General features: G+C 40.9%; 2 protein-coding genes and 1 long non-coding RNA gene across 12 annotated transcripts in view; 2 read left to right on the forward strand and 1 right to left on the reverse strand.

The window, feature by feature from the left end:
* The window catches only part of abcc9 (ATP-binding cassette, sub-family C (CFTR/MRP), member 9), a 77,424-nt gene extending 61,183 nt beyond the window's left edge, over positions 1–16,241 (forward strand). For 7 of the 10 annotated variants that reach the window (XM_080886484.1, XM_080886489.1, XM_080886488.1 and 4 more), the window contains 5 exons: positions 4,630–4,738; positions 10,515–10,618; positions 10,709–10,842; positions 11,265–11,327; positions 12,578–16,241. In XM_080886484.1, the coding sequence (XP_080742610.1) occupies positions 4,630–4,738; positions 10,515–10,618; positions 10,709–10,842; positions 11,265–11,327; positions 12,578–12,715 (548 nt within the window). In that variant the 3' untranslated portion in view covers positions 12,716–16,241. Of the gene's footprint in view, positions 1–4,629; positions 4,739–10,514; positions 10,619–10,708; positions 10,843–11,264; positions 11,328–11,830; positions 12,122–12,577 lie in introns of all 10 variants that reach the window. The other 3 variants (XR_013972112.1, XR_013972113.1, XR_013972114.1) reach the window with 1 other exon arrangement.
* Positions 16,242–18,980: 2,739 nt separating this feature from the next.
* kcnj8 (potassium inwardly rectifying channel subfamily J member 8) lies at positions 18,981–27,933 on the forward strand. Its single transcript, XM_080886692.1, has 6 exons — positions 18,981–19,525; positions 20,799–20,947; positions 21,751–21,911; positions 24,848–24,987; positions 25,428–25,644; positions 25,794–27,933. Exons 1-6 carry the CDS (start codon positions 19,179–19,181, stop codon positions 26,043–26,045), a joined length of 1,266 nt encoding a protein of 421 aa, XP_080742818.1. The 5' UTR covers positions 18,981–19,178; the 3' UTR covers positions 26,046–27,933.
* LOC308399431 lies at positions 20,857–25,570 on the reverse strand. Its single transcript, XR_013972167.1, has 3 exons — positions 25,368–25,570; positions 21,743–21,869; positions 20,857–20,976 (listed from the first exon to the last, which is right to left on the reverse strand). It is a non-coding gene; the product is annotated as an uncharacterized lncRNA (long non-coding RNA).
* Positions 27,934–27,961: the final 28 nt, after the last annotated feature.

Raw genomic sequence — 27,961 nt, forward strand, 5'->3', positions numbered from 1 at the left:
ACACAATGGGCTCCAAGCTGATACTAACAATGTCCTGAATATCACAGGTAGGATCGGGGACCAAGGGAAACCCTGGTGAATACCAGCACCAATACCAGATACCAAAAAGCATTCTTGACTTTGTGTGGGAGAGAGGAAGGAGACATGATTTTGGTTATATGACCTGATGGCTCGTAACAACACTGTGGTACACAGTACTGCAGGAGTATACCAGACACATGTAGACTAGACTGTCAAACTTCATGACTGCTCCAGAAGTTTCCTGACAGTAAAGAGCTGTTCCACTGTTCCACAACTAGAACCGAAGCTGGATTGCTCCTCCTGAATCTGAGATGCTTGTTATGTGGATTCAAGCTGTCCATGATATTTATAGACCCAAATACGACTTGAACAAGCTTACAGTTTTTCTCGATTGCTAAAACACATTTCTTGAAACTACGCCTCATATCCTCACAACAGTAAACACAAATCCATAACATCTCACTCAATTTCCCAAACATCCTATTTCCAGGTCAAAATGAAGCTCTACACCCAAAACTATTCACTCCTGCTGAAAAACCAAACTTTGCCCTCAGACATCAAACACAAGCCCTCAAAAACACACACACTACAACAGAGTTTTGCACACTGGTACAATTAATTCAAAACAATAGTTCCAAAACAAATAGGTTGCTTATGGTTCTCCCCTTCAAAACCCTTGTCACATGATAAACACAAAAGACGCAACCAATGTATGTACAGTGGCACATTGTCATTCATGTACTATACAGTACAACACACACCAGAAACATTATCCCACCTCAGCATCTTGTCTTTGGTCTGGGTCAGGCCAGAGAATCTCATCCACATCACAGGCTATATTGGCCCCAGCCAGGCAGCGGGGGTAAAATCCTCTTGCATGCCTGATCCACCCCTGGCATGCATCTACTGATATGTCTAGGCAGGCCTCTTCCATGGCCTGAAGGAGGTGAACACGGACATAAGGTTCTCGGTCATACACTTTCCACCGCCATGCCGAAAATAACTCCTCTATCGGGTTTAGAAAGGGAGAGTATGCAGGCAGAAAGATATTAGAAAACCTTGGGTTATTGGTAAACCAGTCACGAACCAGAGCAGCGCGATGGAAGCTGACGTTATCCCACACAACAACGTAGTGAGGCTGCTCTGGCTGTGCTGGTTCCCTGTAGTCCAGCTGGAACATATGTTGTCTTAAACCATCAAGAAAAGCAAGGAGAAGCATAGTGTTATAGGGTCCTAGTACGGCATGGCGGTGGAGTACCCCTCGTTGGCTGATGGCTGCGCACATAGTGACATTCCCCCCACGCTGACCAGGGACATTTACAATAGCCCGATGGCCAATTATGTTCCACCCCCTTTTCCTTCTTTTGGTCAGGTTAAAACCTGCCTCATCCACAAAGATTATTTCATGGGGAACAGGCCGTCCTTCAATCTCAAAGATTCTCTGCAGAACACATAACACAGTAGAGTCAATCGGTACCCTGAACCACAGTTCAAGAGTGCTGAAATGGCAGCATAAACTGCCATGCTGTGATGGTACACAATACTTTATACAGTATCAAAACTCATACCTGAACATATTCCACACGTTGGTTCTTCACTCTGTCAGAGTGTCGTTCGAAAGGGACTCGGTATGCCTGTTTCATCCGGAATTGATTCTTTCGGAGGATGCGGTCAATTGTGGAGAGGCTGATGGCATTTATACCTCGAAAAAGATGATCATCCTCAATCACTCTCCTTTGAATCTCTTGCAGGCGGATTACATTATTTGCAATTACCATGTTTACAAGTTCCCTCTCTTGCTCCTCCGACAAAAGCCTTAACCTGCCTCCACCAGGTGGTCGTCTCTGTGTCCTACAAAAATAGAAGCACTCATTACTGTAACTGTCACACATTCATTTTACAGGCAAATAATGGAAACATACTGAAACTCAAGACACATAAGTTCAGTAACTTAAACGTTACTGTACAAAGCAGTCTTACTGCAAGTACACCTACCTGTTTTCCTCCCTGAAGGTTCTGATGATGGAGGCAACAGTGAAGCGACTCAAATTTGGTTGTACTCGTTGCCCAGCCTCCCTCATAGTCATCCCATGGACAAGGACATGGTCAACTAAAGTGGCTCGAATTTCATCCGAGACTGACTGTCTTCTTGCCCTTGCTCTTCCCCTTCCTTGTCGCCGTCGTTCTCCACCTCCACCTCCTTCACCACGTCCTCTTCCTTTGCATCTCTTTGGATCCATTGTTTCAAACCTGAATGAGCTGACTTTGGCCCTTTTATCTATCCATCGCAGGTTCTGATTGGTGTGTGCTAAATTTTGACTCCTAGTGTTTCCACCTGGTTAATTGTGTGCTAATTGAGCTCAAGCTATGCTGACTTAAGTTAACATTATTGCATGCTAGTGCTTTCTAAATGACTACATGGTGTAAGCACTGTAAAATGTAGGGATTTGTGTGTAGAGTTTTGCAGTAACAGTTCACCAAATTTGAGTCATGTGTCAAAGCAGGGAATAGTGTTTATAGTTCAGGGAAATGGGTGAGCTTTTTGAACAATAGCGTTACGGTTTTGAAATTTTAATTTAGAGGCCTGGTTATAGTGTTTAAGCAATCGAGAAAAACTGTAATAGAGTTACTTTTATAAATTCAATATGCTATAAATGATCTGTCAGAGTGAGCAGTAATAAAAGTATTTAAGGTGACTGAGTCCCAGAGACAAAATGACGATAGATATTGCAGTGTGTTTTGTTAGAACTAAAGCACTTCTTATTGTAAATTATTCCTTTAAAAGGTGTTCAGTCATCAGCCACTACTGCAGTACTATGTATATGTTGGAGGAAATATTTATTCAGCTCTTTTTAAACACTCGTGCGAGTCCTGCTAAGTGCAAATCTGAAGGCCTTTTTGTTCTTCGCATGCCTTGTTTTAAGAGAACCTGAAGTAGACTCTTGTATCAAAGAACTAGCATAAGGACATAACAAAAAGGCTCGACCCATTCTCCTGCACTCGTTTCCAGGCTCTAGACATGATCCTTCAAGAGGGCAGAAATAAAGTCCTAAAGCTGTCTGTTTTAGTTATTGCATTTTGAAAGCAAGTCGTAATCGTACCACTCTGTTTTCACTCTGGCTGATGACGGCTGCTCCTAGACAGATTATTCAGACAGGGGTGAGATTACACAGTCACTTTTTCCATGCACTCACACACACAGCTGGGAAGACAGTTCATTTAACTGTAAATTTAAGACCATTGTGTCAGCAACATTTCCTTATAAAGCAGTGAAATAAAAGCAGAGCACCTTCCTGGTGATTGCTCTTCTGAGTGAGCTGTACAGAACATTCTTGATTTCATCACCCTGAAAATAAAACATTGTGTTCAGCTGAACAAAAACATTTGTTCAGGGTCGTTCATCGTGTCCACATGAAAGAGCTTTAGGAGAAAAGGTGGTTTAATTAAAGCAAACCTATACAAGTTTGTGCTGATGAGTGCAAATCCTCCGTGACACGTTTCTCTGCAATCGGGGACTCAGCTGGTTTCCATTCTGGTTATGTTCCTTTATAAAAACAAGGTTTCTGAGCATCTGTGTCATTTTCCAATTAAAATCTCCAGCTTACCACAACTACGTCACCATATGCAAAGAAATTTCCAATCTATGAGGTTCTGACCCAACTCTGGTTGTTTGTAGTTCAGTTGAATTTCTGTTTACGTCGACAGCAACAGGTTTGCAATTTTTGATGATTTATCACAGATTGCTAACTTGACTTGATTTGCTTGCACGCTGATGGGGAACTGATGGCATACTGACTGATTTATTACTGCTTTATCACCACCTTGATGCAGCAAAGTCAGTTTAAAGATGGTAACTGACTGATGGCTGCAGACCTCAACAGCCATTTCAAAGCAACAACATTGCACATTCACTGTAAACATCCCAATCATTTTTCCGTGCTGCGGTTGTGCAGCAACGTTTTTCCATAGTGCATCTTTAACATAAAATATTGAGTAAGAGACATCACCTGGTCTACTGATTTTTAATTATGTCATTTTTGTAAGACAGAAACTACAATGTTTGAGCCGATGGGTAAACATGAGTTATTAACTATTAGTTGATTAGCAAAATGCATCTATGTTTCACTGTGGCATAAAACGAGGTGCCAACTCTGGCTGCCAAAAATATAAATAAAGATTAAAATAAATTGTACTTGATTAAGTGAACTGATGCTTAACAGTTAGTTTATACTGGCTGATGTCATCCTCCTGGTGAGAGGCCCATGGGAAAAGTGACATCACACCTGCTGGTGTGATGTCACCAAGCTTTGGTGATTTGTCTTATAATGCAGCCGTGAGATTTCCAGATTAAACAGAAGGAAAAGCAGCTTGAACTCTATTCCTGCAGCTGATGCAGAATGGGTGTTTTTTGGTAGTATTCAGGAGAAGGTCGCAGTGAGAACAGGACGCCTCAAGTGCCACTATAAATGAACTTCATGAGCTGTAGATATAGAAAGTTCAGAAGAAAGCTGTACTGGATAATTTAACTGTTATTTTTCTGTTATGAGAGGAGTGTTGGTGGCTGTAAAACTACCTGGAATGTGAACACAGTGTTTTGCTTATTTGCAGGAAAGATCATCATAGATGGGATTGACATCTGTAAGCTTCCTCTACAGACTCTCAGGTCTCGACTTTCGATCATCCTCCAGGACCCTGTCTTATTTAGTGGATCAATAAGGTAAACACTCGTGATTAACATGCCTACAGAGAACTTGACTATATTCTTTTTTAAAAAGTCGTTTTGAAGACTTATTATGTAAAGCCTTAGGATCTGGTTCCTCGCCATGTTTTCCTTCCCAGAGATTGCTGTTTATAATTTTATTCTTGTGTTACCAATCAGAACTATAATTTGTGCTCTCTGTGGTCCGTACTTCCAAATCGGTTACCTAAAAGGTAAAGAGAGGTAACAGCAAAGGTTAACATCAACAAAATCTGAATAAGATTTGTTTACAGAGCTTTAATTCAAATCTCCAAGATTTGAACCAGTAGTTATCTGCTAAAGGTGAACAGAAACTTTGACTGTTGTTTGGTTCTCTAAAAAGTTTCTTATATACACAAAAAATGTTGCGATGCACATCAGAAATGGTTTATCACAAGGACTAATCACCCAAACAGAAACTCGACAAACCAAATGCAGAAACCAAACCAACACTCCACAAATGCACGGCACAATTTAGGAGAGCCAACCCCACTGGGACGAGACTAAGCTGTGCACCTGCATGTAAAAGATAAATTGTCACTCTTTTGAGGCTGCCAGCACTCACATATTGGACAGACTAGACAGATGGTGTCAGAGACAAGTAAAGGAGGCCATCTATGTCCACTGCGAACATCTGTTGTTGAACAGCAGCAGCAACACTAGTCTTGAGATCTCTTCCCAGGTAATCCAACCCCACCTGCTCCTTGACATCAATAGCACACATGTGATGAACCACATGATTAATAGTGAGTGTATGACCTTCAGGACCACCTCCAATGTGGCATCTGGGGATAAATATCTGGGAATCTGTCAGCCGATTTAGAGCTGTGCAAACCTCTTGGCAGCCACAAAAGTCGCCCCCTTGTGGCCATAAAAAATAATCCAGATTTAAGAAGAAGAAGAAGAAAGTGTGTACATTATTGTGCCCCGTGGGGAAATTGCTCTCTGCATTTAACCCATTCACTCAGTGAAGCAGTGGGCAGCCATTGGGCGCCCGGGGAGCAGTGTGTAGGGACGGTACCTTGCTCAGGGGTACCTCAGGGTAGCTGTTAAGGGGAATCAAACCCCCGACCTTCCGATCATGGGGCAACCACTCTACCTACTGAGCTATCCCTGCCCCATTTTTTTTTTTTTTAGACATTTTCATGTTGGCTTCGCTTTTTAGTCTTGGATGTTAAGGTTCACACTCAGGACTCAAGCACATGACACAGTCAAAGGGTTAAAAACTAAACAGTCTTCAGCTAAATCCAGCTGTGATTAATTCCATCTGGAATATAAGGAACTTCAGGTAAGTAATCCTGTTTTTTTAGGGCAGGGATTCGAACTGTTTGTCTCTCGAAACACCTCTCCTCTTCAGTTTTCAAAGAACAAAACATGAATACACTTAATTGGGTGGGCTTGGTGGGGGTCTGACTTGCCTTTCAGGTGTCTGGCTTCTAGCTCAGAGAGAAGATCAAACAGTGAGTATGAGCAAAGTAGTCACGATCAGCTTGGTATTTCAAACAGCCTCAGCAATTCTAACTGTACTGGGGGAGAACAGTCAGGCATCACCCAAGGCTCGAGACCCAGCTTAAATATGACGTTGATTGGTGATGAGTAGCAGGTGTGCCAGGCCAGGACTTCTAGAAGCCACACCCACCACTTCATTTCATACACTAGCAGAGAGGCAGGTCCACACCTAGACTACACGGGGACCATGATGGTCCATTGTTTGTACTCGCTGTAGTCTTTTGTGTTTTTTTTGTGGGTTTGTGGTTAATACTTGCTTGTTCCTATAAACCTGTTAATGTGGGGGCATTTAGATGAATAATTTTGGGAAACGTAAGATATGATCAAAAAGTTTCCTCAATCAGCCCATAAAAGAAAAATACCAGATTCAAATCTTTAAATTTCTTGTCTACGTCCAAATGGCTTCCTGCAAATTTGTTCCTAGGAGTCCAGTTATGACCAGGTGAGCCGTGTGCTCTGCTGTTTACCGCAGATCGGACCGTGTGACTGCTGGCTATCGCCCTGCAGTTTAAAAAACCAGAACGCTTGACATCACAGTAAAGTCAACTGGAACATCCAGAGTTTGAGGGAGAACCTTTACTGGAAACAACCGAACCGTGGTGCACTCCATTGTGCTGTCATGAATTTGTGTTTTTTCCACACAACCTTGGCTCAGCACCTGCTCCACTCACCAGATATACCTCTGTGCACATGCCTCCACTTGCCCAGGATGAAATTAAGTCAGGCTGTTTTGACACACTAGATTTGATCCAGCATGCACGGCAGATGCACAAGAGCAAGTGCATATCGCGTCTGGTATGTTTGTCCAACTCTTAGAAACTGTGATGATGAAAATTGATACCAGAAACAGTGGAAGGAGTTTGTCTGGCTTGAAATTACAGTTGAAAAACTAAAAAAAAATCTACACAGACGGTTTAGGAGGTGTCCTGTTCTCGTCTGATGCAGAAACACTGATGTTTGCCACAAACGTTAGTGGACCAGAATCTAAACATGCCATCAGAGCACTGGCTCTTTTAAGCCTCCATAGCTGAGTGTTACGCTGCTTGATTAACCACGCTCAGATTTGGAAAACCCGGACTCGCCTCATTGTGAGCTCTTAACCAGAAAGAGAGAAAAAAAACCCTCTTTGCCAAATCGTAGTCTGAGTTCTGTCCCGAAAGATGTTTGTCACATGACGACACAAAGTCCCAGCTGTGGGGTTAGCGGTTGAGAACGCAGTGGGAACTCTGGCCGGGACCTAATCTGACTTTTGTCACAGACGTCACGTACCGAGGAGGTCGCTGGAGAGATGAAGGACTCAGCGCCGTTTTGTGCGTACACACTCGCAGCCTCTGTGTGTTTGTGTTACCAGATGATAAAGTTACTCTGTTTGTTATAAAAGACAAAGTGCATGTGCTGTTTGTTTGGACAGATATGCTGCTCCAGATAATTGTATGTGAAAGTGGGAGACGGTGAGTGTGTGTCTGTGTTTTGGCATTTTCAGCAGCTCTTGTTTATGTGAACGTAAGCCTGAGGTGAATGGTCGGCAGTGACTGCTTCACACTGTTATCATAGATGCTCTCACACAGTTCGGCTCTCACACACACACACACACACACACACACACACACACACACACACACACACACACACACACACACACACACACACACACACACACACACACACACACACAGAAGTAGTAATGAATGCATTATTTATAATTATTTGAAATGCCACAGTTTTAAAACAAACATGGAATTAATTGTTATATTAACCCTTTAACCTTCTTAAATGCAAACAGGACCTATTCTGTTTATCTACACGCTCCTTATTTTTGTTGTAGGACTCTATTAGATTCACATTTTCAAATAATAATCTTCTATTGGCTGTTCACAGCCTCTCAGTTCATTTTCGGTCTGAAATGAGTGATTTTAGTTCCTATGTTCCTCAGTTTACCCCAGTAACTTTTTTTATTGGCTGCCCCTCTTAAGCAGAAGGTTTAACCAGGAGGTGGGCGTGGCTTCCATGTCCAAGATGACCATGTTAGAGATGTCAGCTCTCTAAAACAGCATACAGAGACAAGAGTAAAAACAGATGCCTGAAATTGAGCTTTTGGCCCACAGGGATTGCTTGTACATGTGCCGATGTCATTATTTATAAACATCTCACAAAACAAGGATAAACAGAACAGCTTTCTTTTTAATTATTTCTTTTTTACCATTTTCTCCTTCTCTCCTCGTCTCTCCTTATTTAACATTAGAACTCAGTGCCTTTTACTTCTATTTATCTTAACAATGATCATTTAAAACCGCTTTGTTTGCTTTCTTTTTCCTGTTTGGCCCGAACTTCCAAACTTGCAGCCCACTCTGCAAAAACCTGTTGAAGACATGCGCCTGACAATTCAACTTGTGTCAACAGTGTCAACTTGACTTATGATTTATGTGGCTGTCAATCGAATGTATAAAAATATGAAGATGTTTTTGAATTTTTTTAAACAAGCAGTATGAAGAGTAGACGAGTACTAACCTTCACTTTAGAGCCAAATTTAACTCAGTTTTCAGCTTGATTGCTGTACCAGTTTATCATTTTTTGGTGTTATAATCAACAGAAAACTGCTCATTATGCTATTGCTGAATGGCTGACATTAGATTTACTCCAAGTAATGAGCAGCCTGAAAAAAATCCTTTTTTACTTTTCACTTTTCAGCCAGATTTAGACATAAAAGGATGACTTCTTTTGTGGTCTTTTGACAACACTGATGTCATCCAAGGACGTCTTTTGCTTGTTTGGCATATTTAACTAAGTGGGTCTTAAGTTAAATTTCCATTTTCCATCTATCTAGAAAAGGTCAGTAATATTTTTGCTTCGTCCTGTTTAGATAATTGGAATATTTTGTGCTCAGAGTGCAGCCAAGAAATAATCCATCAGCTGTAGCGTCCACCAAATGCACATTTTGTTCATCACATTTTAAAATGCACACACATGTGATCTGTCTACTGCAAGACTAAAAGATCATTTGAGAGTTATATGGAACATTATGGCAGCTTGTGCATCCGTATATTCATGCAAGATGTTAAAATGCGGAAGGTGAAGCTGAATGTACATAACAAATTGTGTTTCTGAAGGTCTTCCAAAGCTTTTCTTTAGCCATTGCTTTTTTACTCATTTTGAATCCAGTCCTTGTACCTGATCATTTTCAGAGAAACATTTTGGGGTTTTTTGGACTGAACAATTAGTCATTGAAACATAAAAGACACCTAACTGAAGGGATGAACCAGTGTTGTGTCTACACATACCAGACAACTTAGCAAAGAACCAATTTACATTTATGTTTAGGCACTTTGTTACTAACAGCCTGTCACTAAAACACATCGCGTGCGCCATTTCTTTAGTTGAATCTATAAAATATTTTTATAGATATTTTTCTCATCTTGGCATGGTGTGCTATGTGTCTTTCAAACATTTGGGGACAGAAGAAGAACTAGAAGGTCAAGCAGCAGATGAGCAGTTTCTGAAAGGATTATCTGTAAGAAACACGACTACAGGTCAGTGGTGTTGGGAGCATCTGATTGGCAAAAGCTTTATTTTTTCAGTGTGACAGCGATCCCAAACACACTCTTAATGCAGTAAAATAATACCTGGATAGAAAAACACAGTGGAACACTATCAGTCATGGATCGGCCTTCCCAGATCCCCAAGCAGTGTGGGATCATCCTGACAGAGAACAGAACAGAAGGCAGAAACATCCAAAGAAGAGGATGATGTTGGATGTAATTTGGGCAAAAGACTGACTGGACCGAGGCTGAATTCTTTGGATCAGTTTCTGCCAGTTGTCCTCACTATGAAATAAGATTAAATATAATTCATTTAAACAAAACAGGGATTAGGCAAAGCTTAGCCCAGCAAGCAAGCCATTCATGCTCCCGAATGTTTCTTCTTCTTTTTCTTCTTTTCATGACATTAGACTCTCTATAGAAATGGCAGCAAAAGTGCATAACGTGCAAGTGTTGTGCTGATCAGTCATTCGATGTGTTTTTGGCATTTTTATTCATTTAAAGGACTCACTTTCCTTCCTGGCTGCCCAAGACTAAAAAGACAGTAAAAGTTGCTGAAACAGTTCACATTCGTGATTTGTGATGTCTTTGTTGGTCTTGGGTCCATCACTGTCTTTATCAGCCTCTGCAGGTGGTGTATTAAATCTATGGTCAGTCCATGAGAGGTAGAAATATGCTTTTTTTGTGTTAATGATGTTTACTTGTTGCAGGTTTAATCTTGATCCGGAGAAGATGTGCACTGACGATCGACTGTGGGAGGCCCTAGAGATCGCTCAGCTTAAGAACATGGTGAAAGCTTTGCCTGGAGGACTAGGTGCGCAAACTTAACTCGAGAAAGAATGCAGCTTATTGCACCAAAAGTCAGTTTTGAAGTAGAGTACTTGATCGATGTGTTTGTGTTTAGACGCTGTCGTGACAGAAGGAGGAGAGAACTTCAGCGTTGGGCAGCGGCAGCTCTTCTGTTTGGCTAGAGCTTTCGTCAGAAAGAGCAGCATCTTCATCATGGATGAAGCCACAGCATCTATAGACATGGCTACGGTGTGTGCTTATTCATGGCATCTCGTGCAATCATGTACAGAAGCTTTTTCCTTAATAGAGATATATTTGTGGGATAGTAATTAAATGTTATCATCAGCCAGTTTCATTTTACTTATGTAACCCCAGTTGTCCCAAAAATACTAGAGAAGGAAGCAAAAAATGAACAAAGCAAGCAAAGAAAATGAATGAATGAATGAATTTTAGTTAAAACAGGTTATTTCTAAGGCATCAGTAAAGAGAGACATGACATCATAAACAGCTTGAAATACATATAACTGGACTGGAGGTGGGTTGCAAAGCAGTTTGCATTGCGACAGCCCCATTTTAGCCTCGCTCTACTTTGGATCACGTTTACAGCAGCTCACCACTTCCTCACCTGACGATATGGTTTCTATTCTCTGTTTCGTCTTTCTGTCTTGCAGGAGAACATCTTACAGAAAGTCGTGATGACGGCGTTTGCAGACAGAACAGTCGTAACAATCGCAGTAAGTCCTTCAGTCTTTTATCCTGTTGTTGTTACTAATGAGGCAAAAAAAAACAAAACTGCTGAGGTCAGCTGAGGTTTGTACAGATAGATGCAGATATGTGGCTCTCTTTGCACTGAGCTCTATGTTCATCTATCATTAAATTATTTACCCCACAGATGTTTCTTTTATCTGTGCCTTTTATTAATGGCCTTTCCCACACATAAACAGTTTGTAACACATAGTTCCTTATGGATTTAGTGACTTAAATTCAGTCCTCTTGTCCGGTTCTTTTATTTATATGCTTCCCTTTTTTCTGACTTTTGTCTCTTTGTGTTGCTGTCTTATCCTGCTCTGTTTTTCTTTCCTTTCTTTTTCCATCTGCTGTCTCCTTCTACTTTTTCCCAAATCCCCCCCCCCCCCCACCTCCTTCCTTTTCTTTTTTGTTTTCTCACTTTTTCTTTTTTACTACATCTACTACATTTTCTGTTGTCCTCCTTCATCTCCCTTTGTCCTGCCACCAGCATCGTGTGTCCTCTATCTTGGATGCCGAGCAGGTGTTGGTCTTCTCCTCAGGGATCTTGGTGGAAAGTGACTCTGGTCCCAACCTGCTAGCACAGGAGGAGAGCCTCTTCAGTGTGCTAGTGAGGACTCACAAGTAGACCCGGATCAACACAGACCACTTTGGCTCAGCTGACTCTCGGTCTCTCCTGTTTTCTTCCATTTTCCTGCCTGTTTCTGTTTCTTTTCCTGGCTGAGCCACAGCTGACGTCTGACTCTGGGTCTGCTGAAGCTTTACTGCCACTGACAGCCTGGTTGGTACAAGAAAATACTGCATGCTCTTTTAAAGATATTCCTTGTGGATGCAGTGCAAATTTGACGACAGTCTTCAGTGTTGTGACATTGTTTGTCCTCCAAACTAAAAATTGAGAAGGGATTCAGTTAGAATTAAACCTGAATTTGTATTTTTAGTAGCTGACTGGTTCAGATGCTTTACATTCATCTCATTCAGCAGGTTCCTGGAAAATTGGACTGTATCAATAAAATGGGTCTTTGGACATTTCTTCCAAAAAGAATAACATCATCTCCAAAACTGTGAAGAGTCCGCATATTTTAATTTTTAAAGCAGCTGATCAGTCTATAAAATTCTTACCAAATCCTTCATTTGATCCAACAAAACTAGCTTAAAACATATTATAATTTTTTTAAAACAAAACATTTCACTTAGACTTATTATGTTTGTGTTTTGTGTCGTCCCTGTGTGTCTCCAGCACCGTGTCCACACCATCCTAACAGCTGATCTGGTCATTGTGATGAAGCGAGGCAACATCATGGAGTACGACAAACCTGAGACGCTTTTGGAGCAGGAGGACGGGATGTTTGCTTCGTTTGTCAAAGCTGACATGTAGGACACGCGGGACCCAACGGCTGACAACCTGCTCAGTTTCTTGGGTTTTTTTGTTTTTGTATTTTTTTTTTTACCTGAATTACTTTCTTGTTGAGGTGAACAGCCCTCTGAGAGAATACCCCACTGCAGGGAAGCCAGTAACATACTGTTTCTACGAGGAGAAGCTTCCCTGTGCACTCACCAAATGGAGACAGGGTCAGCTGTCAGTCAGTGGGTTTAAGAAGTCGTACTAAAGAAGTCAGGAAGTAAAAGAAGGTGCTTTGGGTAGGCTTGCTAATCAATGAGTCCATCGGTTGGTTCATCCCGTTTTTATTTTGTTTGAATTTAAGAAAACCCAATTACACAAACCACAACATTACTAGTATTTGGACTGGAAAGTGAAATAATAAAGATATATCTTATATGTGATGAATGGCTAATGCAAACTACAAATGAATATATTTTCTCACTTGTCTCATAGAAAATCTAAAGTTATTTTTCCGACTTTCAAATTTTTCTCAAGATCTAAACAAGAAAATAAGCAATAAATATAATGCTTGTGAAGCTCACAGTATCAAAATGGGCAGCCAGGCATATCTTTCCTGTGCTCTAAGACTAAGAATAGTGAGAACACTTAATAGTTAATAAAGAACTGATAAAAAGCAAAGTTATTTCATTTCTTATTGCCAGTAAATCCCACGAATGACCAAACCTACTATAAAATATGTAATATGTATACTAAATAATGCAACCACAAATACAAAAAAGTAAGTCTTAAAAACTGCAGTTGTGGCCACTTGATGCTGGCTTCGAAAAATCTCCACAGATCCTGTGTCAAAATGTCTAAATTCACAAAAGAAATGAACATGTTGATGAAAAACGTGTATCTCAGATCGGTTGCCTGCAGTTGCTAGGTAAAATCGGCCAGAAAGAGGTGTACGGAGCTGCACTGAAAACCTCTGTGGTTGCTTTGGTCTGTATCAGATTGCTGCGGTTGCAGGTTGTGCAGCAGTGAAACTGTGAGGAATGTGATGAAGACGGTAAATGACGACTGTTCACCTTCAAAGTAAAAGTTGTTCCTTTTGAATCGTGTTGGTTTTGGCAGTAAGACACAACTTGCCAAGACAAGTCAACATTTCCAATGCAAATCTTCAATTCTATTGACAAAACAAATGAATCAGGGGCAACTTGGAGTTCAGCATCTCGCTCACTTTTGACATGCAGACTAAATGAGCCAAGAATCAAACTATCAAAGTTGGCCATATGATAGGTGTCTAGGACTATACGACCCATTTAAATTGCATATATGTTTAAAGTTAGGCAATACTAGAACTAGAACTAGACATCTCACCCATGTTTATGGCTTTGGCACCTTTTGGATCTGATGAGCAGATTTTTCTATGTTTGATTAAACTTGTGGATGCACTTTTCTAACCAAGCTAATAAGCACTAGCTGATAGCTTTTGGCTCCATAAAATGTCAAGATAATGCTAAAGCCATGACATCATTATTGTTATAACTACCATATTTATATAAAATCTCTCTGAGAGCACCGAATATGGATTACCTGCCTTAACAAATGCACTGTTACCTCTTTTTAACACATTTTATTACACCGTTTTAAATGGATTTGAAAGGTTTTTAGGTTAGAGTATTAAGACAGAGGCTTGTGTTTGTTGGTCTTTTCATGGGATTTGTAGACAGTAGGAAATACATACAGTTTATTAAATATAAATTATGGCTTTGAGATTTTATTTCAGGTGTTGAGGCTGTGAAAAGTGTAAAATGTAAAGATTTAATAGTTGGAGAGTGAACAGAAGTGTTGTTTCATATTAATAGAATTTTTACAGTCTTTAATTATCTTGTGTAAAATATTTGTTACTTTTTAGATCATGCACCACCTCTGTTTATACTGACTGGCACCTGTATTATGCAATAATAATGATGGAAGAATTTTTAAATGTATTTAAAATCCTTTTTAAAAATGACTGTTGGCTCTTTGGCCATTATTTTTCTGAATAACGCAGTGGAAGGATTTTAAATCAACCCTTTTGTATTCTACTCTACTTTTTGACCTTAAGTTCTGCCATAGAGGTAACACTGATAGAAATGACAAAGCTGATGGAATCATATGGTTTTATTAACCAGTTTAAGAATGCATTTATAATGATAAATAACACAGCTGATTGTTGTGGCCGTTCTTTGACTGAACATGTGTTGACATTTTTCACGAGATGCCAAAAATGAGACGTCACAAAATACCAACAGCAGTTTCCCAAGTGAAGGCTGGATACTCTATTTCTGGCCTACTTCTCCTTCCTCCCTGTTCTATCAGTTGTACGTCTATGCCTCCATTAGTACAAACACTGTAAGGTGTCACGGCTCGGCCTGCAGCCAGTGAACCTGCTGTCTGTCTGCGGTCATGCTTTGCTGAACTTTTTATCCTCGGGGACAATAGATACCCAGCATGCCTCCCGTTAACTCCAGAGATGCTTCATGGATGTTTGAGAGGGCAGTGATGTCTTTTCTTTTTTTTACTGAGGAAGAGCAGTAACTTGCAGTAACTTAATAATCAGTTCTAGGGGCTGAAATTTAGAGCTACATCAATCTCTATTTTGCACATTAATAATGCAACATTGGTAATAAATCGGATGAAACCAAATTAGAGCCCATAGGAGAGAGTGAATTTTAGAGAGTGAAATTTAGCATTCACAAGGTGAACATAAAGAGGAGTCCATATAGTAAAAAAAAAAGAGCTTTTGCATATGGGAACTGCTCCATCTCTTTGATGGGCTGATATCAACATGTTTTTATATATTTTTATTTTTAAATAATGAAACTTTAACACACTCACTGTTTTTATCAGACGGATTGGATTCTCCTTGGAAGTCCTAGCTAACACTTTTTGTTTTCTGTCCAATGCATTGTGTAGTAGATTTAGATTTAATGTTTTCATGGAGCTTTGTTTAAAGTGTCCATTAAACTAGGAGAGTTCATTTTCTGCTGGAAATCCTGTTAGAGGTAGACACTTTGTCTCTGCATGGAGAGTTATGAAGGCATTTTACATGCATCTTCATAACCATAAGCCACCTTTAAAAATGAAAAATGAACATTTGATATATCATTTCTTTCATCTATACAAAAAAGTTGTAATGTTGGCTAACTGAAATCCTAAAAAAGCTTATTGATGGTTTCTCGCTCGGCATGTATAATTCAACTTGTGTGGATCAGGTCTCCTGAAATTTAAACTGTAGGATGATGTTGTGAGCTGTTGCACATGTGTAAATGTTATTTTAGTCCATTGCTAGGTGGTTGCTAGGCAATGTAATGGCATCACAATATCTGACATAGATAAGAAACTTTGGGGGCCGGAGATGTACCTGTGAGCCAAGTTTGTCTGCCCGACTTCTGATGCTCTTGGAGGGTTTTGTGGACAAAGAATCAAACACACAGCAGAGATGCCAGAGTCCTTTCTTTTGCATTGAAAGAAAAATATTTGGGAGACAGTATCTCATAATTATGACTGTTATCTCCCAGATAAAAGAAAACTTCTCATCATCACAAGATAATGTACAATAATAGAAAAATGCCACAGAAACGTGCCTGACAGTGTTCACTGTGCAGTGGGACAGGAAATGGAACCGCTTCATAATGTGCTTGGGAACTGTTGTGTTTTTAATCATTTTGAGATTTAATAAGCAATTTAGTGATGGTTCTTGCTTCTGTTGGTTTCAAATAATAGAGATAGTCAAGATTCCTTATCACTGTCACTACAATGCAAGTTTTCATATATAAACAGCAGAAGTCGTCCCTTTCTGTAGTTAAAAACACACGCAACATGCATATCAATGAATGGCTATTTAATTAATAGGCAGGCTTTTTGAATAAAAATAAAAATAAAATGTCTTAAATATAAATGTTACCCAAAGGAAACCAGCTCATTGCCATCACAGTGAATCCATTTGCGCTGCCACTCCTGTGCTCTCAAACATAAAAATGACTGACCAACACTTACGGGTCTCAAATTAAGTGATAATAAATCATACTCGTGAGCCAAGGTCTCAGCTTTTGGGTGATATTTTCAGTGCACAACAATATGTAGTTACAGCTCAGCATTCAGTGCATTTCTTTGGAATATCTTTTCTAACCTTTCTGGGAGCGGTGCTATTGTCCCTTTATATTATTGTATATTCATTAGACTTAATTTGCTTTTGGACTAAAATTTGAAACTTTGTACTGTACAGTGTTGAATGCCAAACATGATTTTTCCGCCTTTTCTTGTTTAAATATCTTACATGTTTCATCTCAAGAAGTTGTCACTTAAGCTTTTGAACTTTGTGATTTCTCTCATTTTACAAGTTGTTTTAATATAACACAACGAGATGACACGTGAGGTTTACCGTCACACTTGGTGATCACAAGCTTCGCCTGCACTTTTCTTTCCCCTGACAGCTTTAACTGTAACACTGAATGTCTTTGTTGTTGTCCCTGCAGTTCTTCCAAGTCCTCGTCCGTCTCCTCTGTTAGCGATCGAGTGCTCTTCCTGTTCTTTGATCCTCGTTCAGTAGCACTTTTTATGCTCTTGGCCACCGTCACACTCATAAATCCTTTGTTTTCCTTGCTGTGCTTCCATGCTGCTCCTGTTCTGAACCTGCACACGGCTGCCTTGTAAACTCATCCTCTCACACCCCAAACCACTTTTTGTCTTCGAAGCTGACATTTTACACCAAGAGCAAAAAAGCAGTGGTGCCATTTTTCCACGTTACACTTTGCACAGGTTTTTTCACTCAAAGAATGTCTCTTTTCGAACAGGTTTCACGTGTGTTTTAGTTTCTGGGAACAAACAAGTACATAAAAACAGCGAACGGGTGGAAATGTAAGGGAACTGCATGTAACTCATTGTCGGAGCTATGCAGAGAGCTTTACTTGCTTTCATGAAGTTGACTGTTAACAGAGAGCATCGTAAATGCTGACATCGTTCTCACAGATCAGTTTGGAGATGGTCATTTTTTTCTGTATGTACATTCTGTATGTAGTAGCCTGTATAGCCAAGGGTTTAAACATATATATATATATATATATATATTAAACTGCTATTATTATGTGTGCCTGATTTCTTTCTTTTTTTACACTTGTAATAACAATAAAATGCTCTTGAGTGACGTGAGGCTGTTTGTTTTTGTTGGGCTGCTTTCACGGCTGTAAACTCTTGACCTTTCCTACCTCAGGACACAGGCCAGGAGTCACGGTACCCTCAATACTAGATGTGATAAATTGCTAAATGGCGCCCCCTGATGACTGTTTCTAAAATAAATCCAAATACATGCACTAGGAAATTGCACACATTTCAGAAAATATATGAAAATGAGAGCCGTCAGGTGGTTTTTTTTTTCTTTTTTGTTGTTCTTAATAAACTTTTCCTTGTTGAGCTTTTGTGTTCATTTTAAAAGACGTGTTTACAGATTGAAACACAAAACCAGTCAAACTGGACACTGGTTTTTATCAACAGCTGATGTTTGTTTTTGTTTTACCTGAGCTCAAAGAGTCATTCCTGCATGAATTATAGCGGCACAATCGAAATCTTGCCCTTACTTTACCCGACACCCACCTCTCAACCATCCTATAGCTGTATGGGGTTGTCCCATAGGAACATTTAGCTTGCCTGGAGAACACCTGTGGCTTGACAAATTTAAACTGGATAGAAAAGACGGGTAAATATAAAGGTTTTTATAGACAGTTAAAGACAACTGAGTCTAGTTTGATTGGTTTCATGGATGTAGATTAGCAGGGAAAGTGCTGACTTTGTGCCCAGCTCTAACTAAAGTTCCCTGCAGGTCCGATTGTTCGGCTTCCATTAAATGAAGGTAGGGTTAGGATTACCGCCTCCAACCTGAGTAAGAGCTACAATTACAGACAATAGTAGCTCCTCCCCTCTGTAAAATGCCAAATAATGGTCCAAATTTCACGACTTTTCTTTTCACTGTTTTCCATGTTTCTTTGATATTTATATGCATTAAATTAGCCCTTTATGCACATTCTTGATGAAGTGGGTTAAACAATGACCGAACTTAAGAGACATCTGTTTTAGTGCTTAAAAAACTGCCAAAAAAGTAAAAAACAAAACAAAAACAAAAACAAACCCTATAAGATAAAAAGATTCTAGGGCCTTCCAAAGCAGGCTGTTTCGGTGGTTTTGCCCTTTCCCATTGCCTTTGAGGGGGGCCTGAAGGCAGCAGCGCTCTGATCCGAGCGGGTCTTGACTCTGGAAGTGCGTCAACAGCAGAGTGGAGACCGTCCCAGCCCTCAGAGGCTCAGAGCAGAGGCGGCGCGCTGCCTTCAGTCCGAAACATCTCCGAAAGGCGACGGAGTTATAACTGCTCGTTCGTCTTTGAGCGTTTCCCTGAGGGTGGGCATGCTGCGTCCGTGCGTAAAGACGCACTGAGGACTGTTTTCTTTGCCATCGGGAGCGGAAAGCGGACGAGAAGATGCTGGCGAGGAAAAGCATCATCCCGGAGGAGTTCGGTCTCCCGGGGCTCGTCTCCCGGATGCCCCGCAAGCCGGTGTTCAGGGACCGCGTGAACAAAGCGCGCTTTATCGCCAAAAACGGCTCGTGCAACTTGGCGCACAAGAACATCCGCGAACAGGGGAGATTCCTGCAGGACGTCTTCACCACGCTGGTGGACCTTAAATGGCGCTTCACGCTGGTCATCTTCACCACGACATTCGTCAGCAGCTGGCTGCTGTTCGCCATGAGCTGGTGGCTGGTGGCATTTGCGCACGGAGACCTGGACCCTACGCGTGAAAACATGACCGACTGCGTAAAAAATCTGAAGTAAGGAAAAGCCTGAGTGCTTTCATGTAACCTGTTCCAAGAAAACGAGGTTGTTAAAGTGTGTTTGGTGTAAATTCGTCAAGTTTTGCTCTGTCGAAATTCTTTCTGTCTCCGTCTGCACTTGATCCAAACCTCCCAGCTCCCACCCGCCTCCTCTTCTCTTCGCCAACATTCTCCATTTTTAAACTGTGGAAGAGAAAAAAGAGGGAATGAGAGAACTTCTGCTGCGTTTATTTCAGGCAAATAAAAGAGCAGAAGCAGAAAGATCGCATGTGGTGAAACGTTTTTTGGCACTTCCATGTTAGCGCATCCACCCTCACCCCCATGAATCCTTACCACAGGGAAGGAGAAGACAGAAAGGCAAATAGGAAATTTGCTTTTGCTTCTTTCTTGGAAATGATCAGAATCCATTGTCGGGAACCACTTGAGGTGGCGGTTCCATCTTCCATTGAAATACTGCTTTATTTTCACACTCCCTAAATCTCATAATCATAATCATCATAACCTTTTCACATAAATTTTTTTCTCTTCTGAATTTGCTGATGAAGCGTCTGCACTTTTATCTTATCTGAATTTCAACTGCAGGACATCGACTTGTTCACGTGCTTTTTAATATTGACGCACCAGTGATTAAAAGACCTTCATGAATATTACATCAAAAGTATTTTTGGAGGTCAGCTCTGTTTTTTTCTATGTTTGTCATCATTTCTTGCTTTACGAATTAGTCTTGTGGAAAAGTAGTTGGGGAGCAAATGTCGTGAGTAACAGGGTTTGACCAGACCTGATCTGAAGACCGCAACTCTACTTCCTGTTAACTTCTCAACATCCAACATGTATGTGAATAAATGACATCCAAGGTTAGGGTGCATTTTAGTAATATGTTTAATCAAACTGAATAAAAATTTGAATTTGAAACATGACCTTACACATCAAGTATCTCACATGCATTTTGACCGCTTGGTGGTTGTGACCCCATCCCTAACCCCGATCAGCCATGAAGACCTGGATGTTAGAGGTTAAGCCCATTGTGCATGAAATTGGTTGCGATTCAGGATGCGGAAGGCAGGGGGCGCTGTCGCAGTGCTCCTCAATGAAAAAGAGTGAACTGAGCTGAACTAAAATAATTATTTTACCTTTTTTCTGGTTTTACATTGTTTCTTTCACAGTGAAGCTCATTTCAACCATGAAGCGATAGGTCCAGCAGCACCAGAGGAATATTTCACAATAGTTTATCCCCCAGGATATCTGATTTAACTTGTCTCCCCCTCTGCAGGTCGTTCACATCAGCCTTCCTGTTCTCCATCGAGGTTCAGGTGACCATCGGCTTTGGAGAACGTGTGATAACGGAGCAGTGTCCCACTGCCATCACCGTCCTCATCCTGCAGAACATTGTGGGACTCATCATCAATGCTGTGATGTTGGGTAAGGTGCACGAAATGTTTACCTCAAACCTAAAAGGATCAGCAGAAAATCGATGGTTAAAATAATACAGAAATATCAACCTCGCTCAGTTTTTGTCACCTTGGATGCTGTTTATACTTCAGGGCTGCTTTAATTCTTCATGCACAGAGTCACAAGCTGCTGGAAACATTTCTCTGAGACTTTTGCTTCATGTTTACATGACAGCATCACACAGTGTCATGTCAAAGAAACCAGTTTAAGATTTGAACTTTGTGGCATGAAACATTTTCCTGCTGTAAGCATGGATGCGGTGTGGCTATAAAAAGATGATCATGGTCAGCAACAGTGCTCAGGTAGGCTGTGGTGGTCTGGGCTCAAAGTATACCAGAAAACTATATCTGATAAAGTGTTTTCTTTTGTTTGAGAAGCAAAGCACTTTGGATGTCTTTAAATTTAGCACCTTTGAGTTATTTTGAAGTGAAATTTCTCCTGAAAGAGACGAAAAGAAACATAAAACATTTCTGACCTGCGGGTTTAAAGCAGCCTGGCTCTACAGTGCACAATTCCGGCTTGACCCTTTGCCCTCTTTTTAATTATGTATGATTCTGACTCTCGGGTCAGATAGGTTACAGGACTCATTTTTAACTTGAAGAAAAAGGGTTCAGATGACATCTTCATTTCCGCTCAAACACTGGCAGTGAAGCCATTTTGACTCTTGGCATGTTAAAAGAACTGCGGTGCTTTGTTCCATTCTGACCTATAAGTACTGATGCGTGCATAGACGCACCTGCTCAGGTTAACCTTGCCGAGTTTTACCTCCTCAGGCTGTATCTTCATGAAGACGGCTCAGTCGAACCGTCGGGCAGAGACGCTCATCTTCAGCCGCCACGCCGTGATCGCAGTCCGGAACAACCGGCTGTGCTTCATGATTCGTATCGGGGATCTGAGGAAGAGCATGATCATTGGAGCGACCGTCAGGTTACAGGTGAGCCTCTCGTTTTAACCACCAGTAAAATCAAACTCGCTCAACATATGTTTTTGTGTTTTTCTACATGAATCTGAGACATTTTCCAGCTAATTGCTGCTCTAAAATGTCAGCTGCCACTTTTTTTTAATAGAAAATGTAAACTTTGTAAATACGCCTATATAGCTTTGCACATACTCATTTTATATACTCATAAAATGTACATAGAAATAAAGATGAAAAATCAGAAGAAACACACAAAGTAAAATAAATACAAATCATAGCTAAACAATAAAAACAAAAGAGAAAACAGCACTGCACCACAATCCAAAGATTTAAGACATATAAATGAGACCTCTCCCAAATCTTTCCCTCACCAATCACAGTGTGGGCCACGGCCCCCTAGTGGGCCTAGAACGTATTGCAAGAGATCTTTTTACAATAAATACTTTGTGTTTTTGTTCAGTTAACTGAAATAGAAATTTCAGAGTCACAGATTAAAACTTTGATGTGACTCAATCCGGTAAACTTACAGGCAAAAAAATGAAAGCGGGGTCAGAAAGGTGGGTCTTTAGTTTGGGTCTTTAGCCAAAAGATAATAAAATGATCTTTGGGATCAGTTCTAATAATTCTGTTTAAAGTTTCAGTGAAATATTCACATTTTTAAAAGATACGGAGCAACTCAAACGTGGGTTTAAAAATGTCTATTATTAAATGTTATTCCTCCTTTCCTGATCTACTTTTGGTCCGTAAGTTCTTTCCAGGTAACAACAAGACAAAAGTTCAACAAATAAACCATCAGAACATCAAAATGAATTATTGAAAACACAAGAAAAACTTTTATTACATGAGTGTTTTTTTCTTATGTGATGATCAGAGTTGTTGCATCTATTACAAACTGAAGTGCGACTTTTTTTTTTATTCTTTCAATGAATAAAGAACCAACATGTGAAAGACGTTTTAACCAGATTAAGTTTTCATCTGTTGGTCGAGCTGTTGTGGCAGTTTTATCTCCGTGAGCACCTCCAGTCTAAGAAAGTTACCCACATTTATTCATGTAACACAACTTTAGTAATTACTCACTACAAAAATGCAGAAATGATCAGCCGGGTACTTTTCTTCACTTCAGATGATATACCCCACCTCTCTAATCACTGAAGTATCTACCAAAATAAAGCAACAAGTAGCTTAGTAAGAAGGAAAGCTTAAATAAGGGGCTGGAGTAAAAATATAATGACACAGGGGCAAGAGGAGAAATCTTCAGCTTGACTCTATTTACCTCGATGTCGCTATCTCACCCAAATATCTACAGACCCACTTTCAAATATATTGGGATGCTATGTGAAGTGCACAAATCTGATAAATCCATATTTTATTCACAGTGGACACGGAAAGTGTTTAAACTTACCAAATGTGGCATTTTAAAATATAAGAGAAATATGAGCTCATTTTTAATTTGATAGGATGTCTCAAAAAAGTTGGAAAAGACTGTCTTCTTTTAACTACAGTCTGTAAACATCTGGGATCATCTGGGGAGAAACTGCTAGACCTTCGGGACAGGAATGATGTCTGATTCTAGTCTGATGGAGGATTTTAGTTGCTCAGCAGACCAGAGCCCATGCATTAATGCAATGTGCCGGGCATCCAGCACTGATTCTCAGCCTCATTCCTCACGCAGAGATTTCTCCAAATTCTCTGAATCTTTTGATTTTATTTACTGTACATAGAAAAATAAATATTCTAATTATTCACCTTTTTCTTCTGAAATTGTTCCACAATTTGTATATGCAACATTTTGCAGATTGGTGAGTACAGCTGAGTAGAGTTATGAATTGAGGTTGTACCAAGATTTATTTGAAGGACTTGGCTTGAACAGGATCAGGCCCTGGGTGATATCAGTTACATATGAAGTCTAATATGTCTAACAATGTGGTTGGTTTTTAATTTGTGGACTGGTGCCAGCTGAACTACCTCCAGATCAACGCCAGTAAAACCAAGGAACTGGTGGTAGACTTCCGCAGGCACAAGCATTCTCCACTGCAACCACTGAACATCCAGGGTATGGACATTGAGGCTGTGGACAGCTACAGGTACCTTGGTGTTCATCTGAACAACAGACTGGACTGGACTCATAACTCAGACGCCCTCTACAGGAAAGGGCAGAGCAGGCTGTACCTGCTGCGGAGACTCAGGTCGTTTGGGGTGGAGGGCCCACTCCTGAAGACCTTCTATGACTCTGTGGTGGCTTCTGCTATCTTTTATGGTGTGGTCTGCTGGGGCGGCAGCATTTCTGCTGGGGACAGGAAGAGACTGAACAGGGTGATCCGAAGGGCCAGCTCTGTTCTAGGATGCCCTCTGGACCCAGTGGAGGTGGTGAGTGACAGGAGAATGGCGGCTAAGCTGTCATCCCTGTTGGACAACATCTCCCACCCCATGCAGCAGACTGTGACAGCACTGAGCAGCTCCTTCAGTGGGAGACTGCGGCACCCACGGTGTGGGACAGAGAGATTTCGCAGGTCTTTCCTCCCCACTGCTGTCAGACTCCACAACAAAGACTTTAACTGATCAAGCACACACATCCATACATATGCAATAATACTAAGTGCAATAATCCTTTCTGTCATCGTTGTATTTTTACTCAGTTGTATATAGCATTCGTATTCTATTTTTATCTTATTGTATATTTATTTTATTGTATTCTACTGTATATAGTATTTTATTCTATTCTGTACAGTTGTGTACTGTATTTATTCTTATTGTATTCTAATTTTTGCCTCATAACTTTTGCACTGTCCACTTCCTGCTGTGACAAAACAAATTTCCCACGTGTGGGACTAATAAAGGTTATCTTATCTCTTATCTTATCTTAATTACTTCAGAATTCACTCAAAAGCAATTTTTTTCTCAGGTTTAATCGAGCTGTTAGTTAATTAGGACTACACTTCGTCTGCTTGCAGGTTGTGAGGAAGACAACCACACCAGAGGGGGAGGTGATCCCCATCCATCAGATCGACGTGCAGACAGAGAGCGCTGTGGGCAGCAACAGCCTGTTCCTCCTCGCCCCGCTCATCATTTGCCACATCATCGACAAAAACAGGTCCAGAAACACATCATGGAGGCTGTGGCTTTATTACACCTGACTGAACCCCACTTTGCGCTCTCCACAGTCCACACAAACAGATAATATGTGATGTGTTATCAACCAGAAAGCCCCTCGGCTGATTTATGATTAACAGAAAATGGCAGAGAGGAGAGAATATTGGCATTTGGCTGCTTTTGCTTTAAAAATAATCCAAAGTAATTGTTTTACCTTTAGTTCTTTTTAAAAGTTAATCACTGGAAAAAGAAAACTCATAAAAGTAACAGTGTAAGAGTGTGAGATAACAAGATGAGACTCGTTTATGCCCTACCGCCACCTGCTGGACAAACACAGACTTAAAGTTTAAATAAACAACTAAAACAGAAACCATGTATCACCTGCACATACTCTGACATACTCCGATATTTAAACCTGGACTCCCCCCACTCTGCCCTCAGCCCGCTGTACGACCTGTCAGCCATGGAGCTGCAGTGCAGCGACCTGGAGGTGATTGTCATCCTGGAGGGAGTAGTGGAGACGACGGGCATAACCACGCAGGCACGGACTTCCTACGTCTCCGAGGAGATCCAGTGGGGCCACCGCTTCGTTTCCATAGTAACAGAGGAGGAGGGCGTGTATTCTGTCGACTACTCCAAATTTGGCAACACAGTCAAGGTAAACGCTAAAACAAAAAAGATCCTGGTGGACTTTTGTTCATTATCATCATCAATCACAGCAAAACATTGATTTGGGTCAGTGTCTCTTCCCACTGGTGAACTTGGTTTAAGAGATGTTCGCAAAATGTTCTCTTGTTCCTCCTGCAGGTTGCGACGCCATGCTGCAGTGCCAGAGAACTGGACGAGAAGCCGTCCATCTTAATCCAAACCCTCCAGAAGAGTGAGCTTTCGCACCAGAACTCACTGAGGAAGCGCAACTCCATGAGACGCAACAACTCCATGCGCAAAGGTGCAGGAAGCAGCGGGAGTCTCCGCAGGAACAACTCAGGCCTCGCCGTGCCTAAAGTCCAGTTCTTCACCCCAACCGATGGAGGCCAGAACCTGAACGCCGTCACCTGACATGAGGCCTACCGTCTGCTGGCTCCACTGCTCTTCCTGGTGGGGAGGAAGATCCTGGGTGTTGGTGCATCTGTCTCTCTGATTGGACTCATTCTTCTTCTTTTCACTGGCATAGCTAGACTTGTGTCTCGACACGTTCACTGTTAATGTTCCCTGTGTTTACGTTCATGGTTTAAAATGGGTCCTGTTCAGATTACATTTGTGATCTCTAAGCAGTTAAAGTAACATTCCTCTGCGCTGACAGAAACCCAGAAAGCAGATACTAAAACAGATAAGAGACGGATGGAAACTGCAGAATTGGTTGTGTGAGCTTAAACTGATTTCTAAATGACATACAGCGCTTTTCATTCTGAAACACTACGGTATAAAACGTGCAAAAGTGGCTTTAGCCTGCATTCTTTCTCATGGCCATCAGGGGGCTACTCCTCTGGCTCCCAGATCTTGGCTAAAGCCTTAAAACTGACGTCAGTAAACACTTTTCTTTTGGGTTTTTGGACTCAATCACTTGTATAAGTTTTATGTTCCTTCTGTACATTATGGTCCTCATTAGAGTCCATAAGGATGATAAAACATGGATCAGGCAGTTTGCAGACGACTGTATTGGTTTGACCATCACTTCTGTGATGCATCAGTACACAAGCTCAGAGAGTCACAGATTACACATAGGAAGATAATCTTCCTGCTTGTTCTGGTTTTAAGTTACACCAGCACCACTGATGCAGAGGTTTCGTCTTCCCCTATCATTTAGAAAAATACATTGAATGCCTGTGCACTGTAAAACAGAGCTGTGGATGAGACATGACCAATGCGGTGACCATAATCGGTCCTTAACTTCTATAATGACTGTCATGTTGTATTGTATAAGCTCTGAAAGTTATTAATTAACAGGAAAGTGTTCACTAAGCTCACTAATGAAGTCAGGATCACTTCTATAGACTTCAGTTCAGCTGGACTTTTCTCTGAAACCAAAGGATTTGCCCCCTGCTGGCCATTAGAAAGAATGCAGATTGTCTAAATCCGTCTTTCTTGTCGTTGCCCCCCGTTTTCTTTGTTAACCTAAACTAGCAATTCTATGCCTTTATCTCAATGATGCTGCACATCAGATACTCAGAATGGCAGCAATAGTATATTCTTAAACACACACAATACCCTTTGTGTTTGTCTGTGTGACCTGCCTGGTCTCAACTTCAGTCACCAGTTCTCTCCACTCAGAAGACGAGACGCTCCCTGACCCAGCTGATGTGTTCCACTTATTGTAATGATCCGCAGACAGAGAAAGCAATCTGAAGATTTCACTCTGGACAAACGAGAGGTTGCATTGAACCTTTTGTACCTTAATGGTTGATTTTAAAAATCAGCATGTTAATGTCTCGTGAAAATAAAAGATTATTCCAGCTTTGAAGTAGATTTACTGTAGCCATGGTGTGCACTGTGCAGAGGGGGAAAAGACTGGGATGTGTTCACTTTTACTGTTTACTGCAAAGGTGTTGTGATTCATTCAGAGTCCTTCTTTATCCTTCACCATCAGCTCAATCCTCTGTTGGCAGTTTTGAGACCACAAATAGTTTCATGTGAAATCAACCAGCTGTCGCATCAGCATTACTGACATGTTTGCCTTCACTGTATCTCTGCTTGTTCCGCTTGGTTCCAGTTTCCAGTTCATTTCCATAATCTGTCCAAACCGTGCATGCTATATTATCACAACAGCAGTATGCAAAAACACCTGGCTGTTGTAAGGGCAGACGCACTGCTTAAGTAATATTTTCTAATTAAGTTCACAATCACTACTAATGAGAAGTCATGGCAGTCATTCACCGTATGGTACTGATTTGTGTATTTTTCATGTATGGTTGTCTTTGTGTTGTTTGAGAATAAATACTTATGTATGCAAACGATGCAAATGCAAAACATGAATG

This window comes from Rhamphochromis sp. 'chilingali' (genome assembly GCF_963969265.1).
Source record: "Rhamphochromis sp. 'chilingali' genome assembly, chromosome: 7".
NCBI lineage: Eukaryota > Metazoa > Chordata > Actinopteri > Cichliformes > Cichlidae > Rhamphochromis > Rhamphochromis sp. 'chilingali'.

What these genes read in the sequence shown, in the direction of transcription:
- kcnj8 (XM_080886692.1), top strand. Translation starts at nt 19,179, where the DNA reads ATGCTGGCGAGGAAAAGCATCATCCCGGAGGAGTTCGGTCTCCCGGGG. An exon ending in GACTGCGTAAAAAATCTGAA is followed by an intron (nt 19,526 to 20,798) that starts GTAAGGAAAAGC and finishes CCCCCTCTGCAG; the next exon opens with GTCGTTCACATCAGCCTTCC. An exon ending in CATCAATGCTGTGATGTTGG is followed by an intron (nt 20,948 to 21,750) that starts GTAAGGTGCACG and finishes TTACCTCCTCAG; the next exon opens with GCTGTATCTTCATGAAGACG.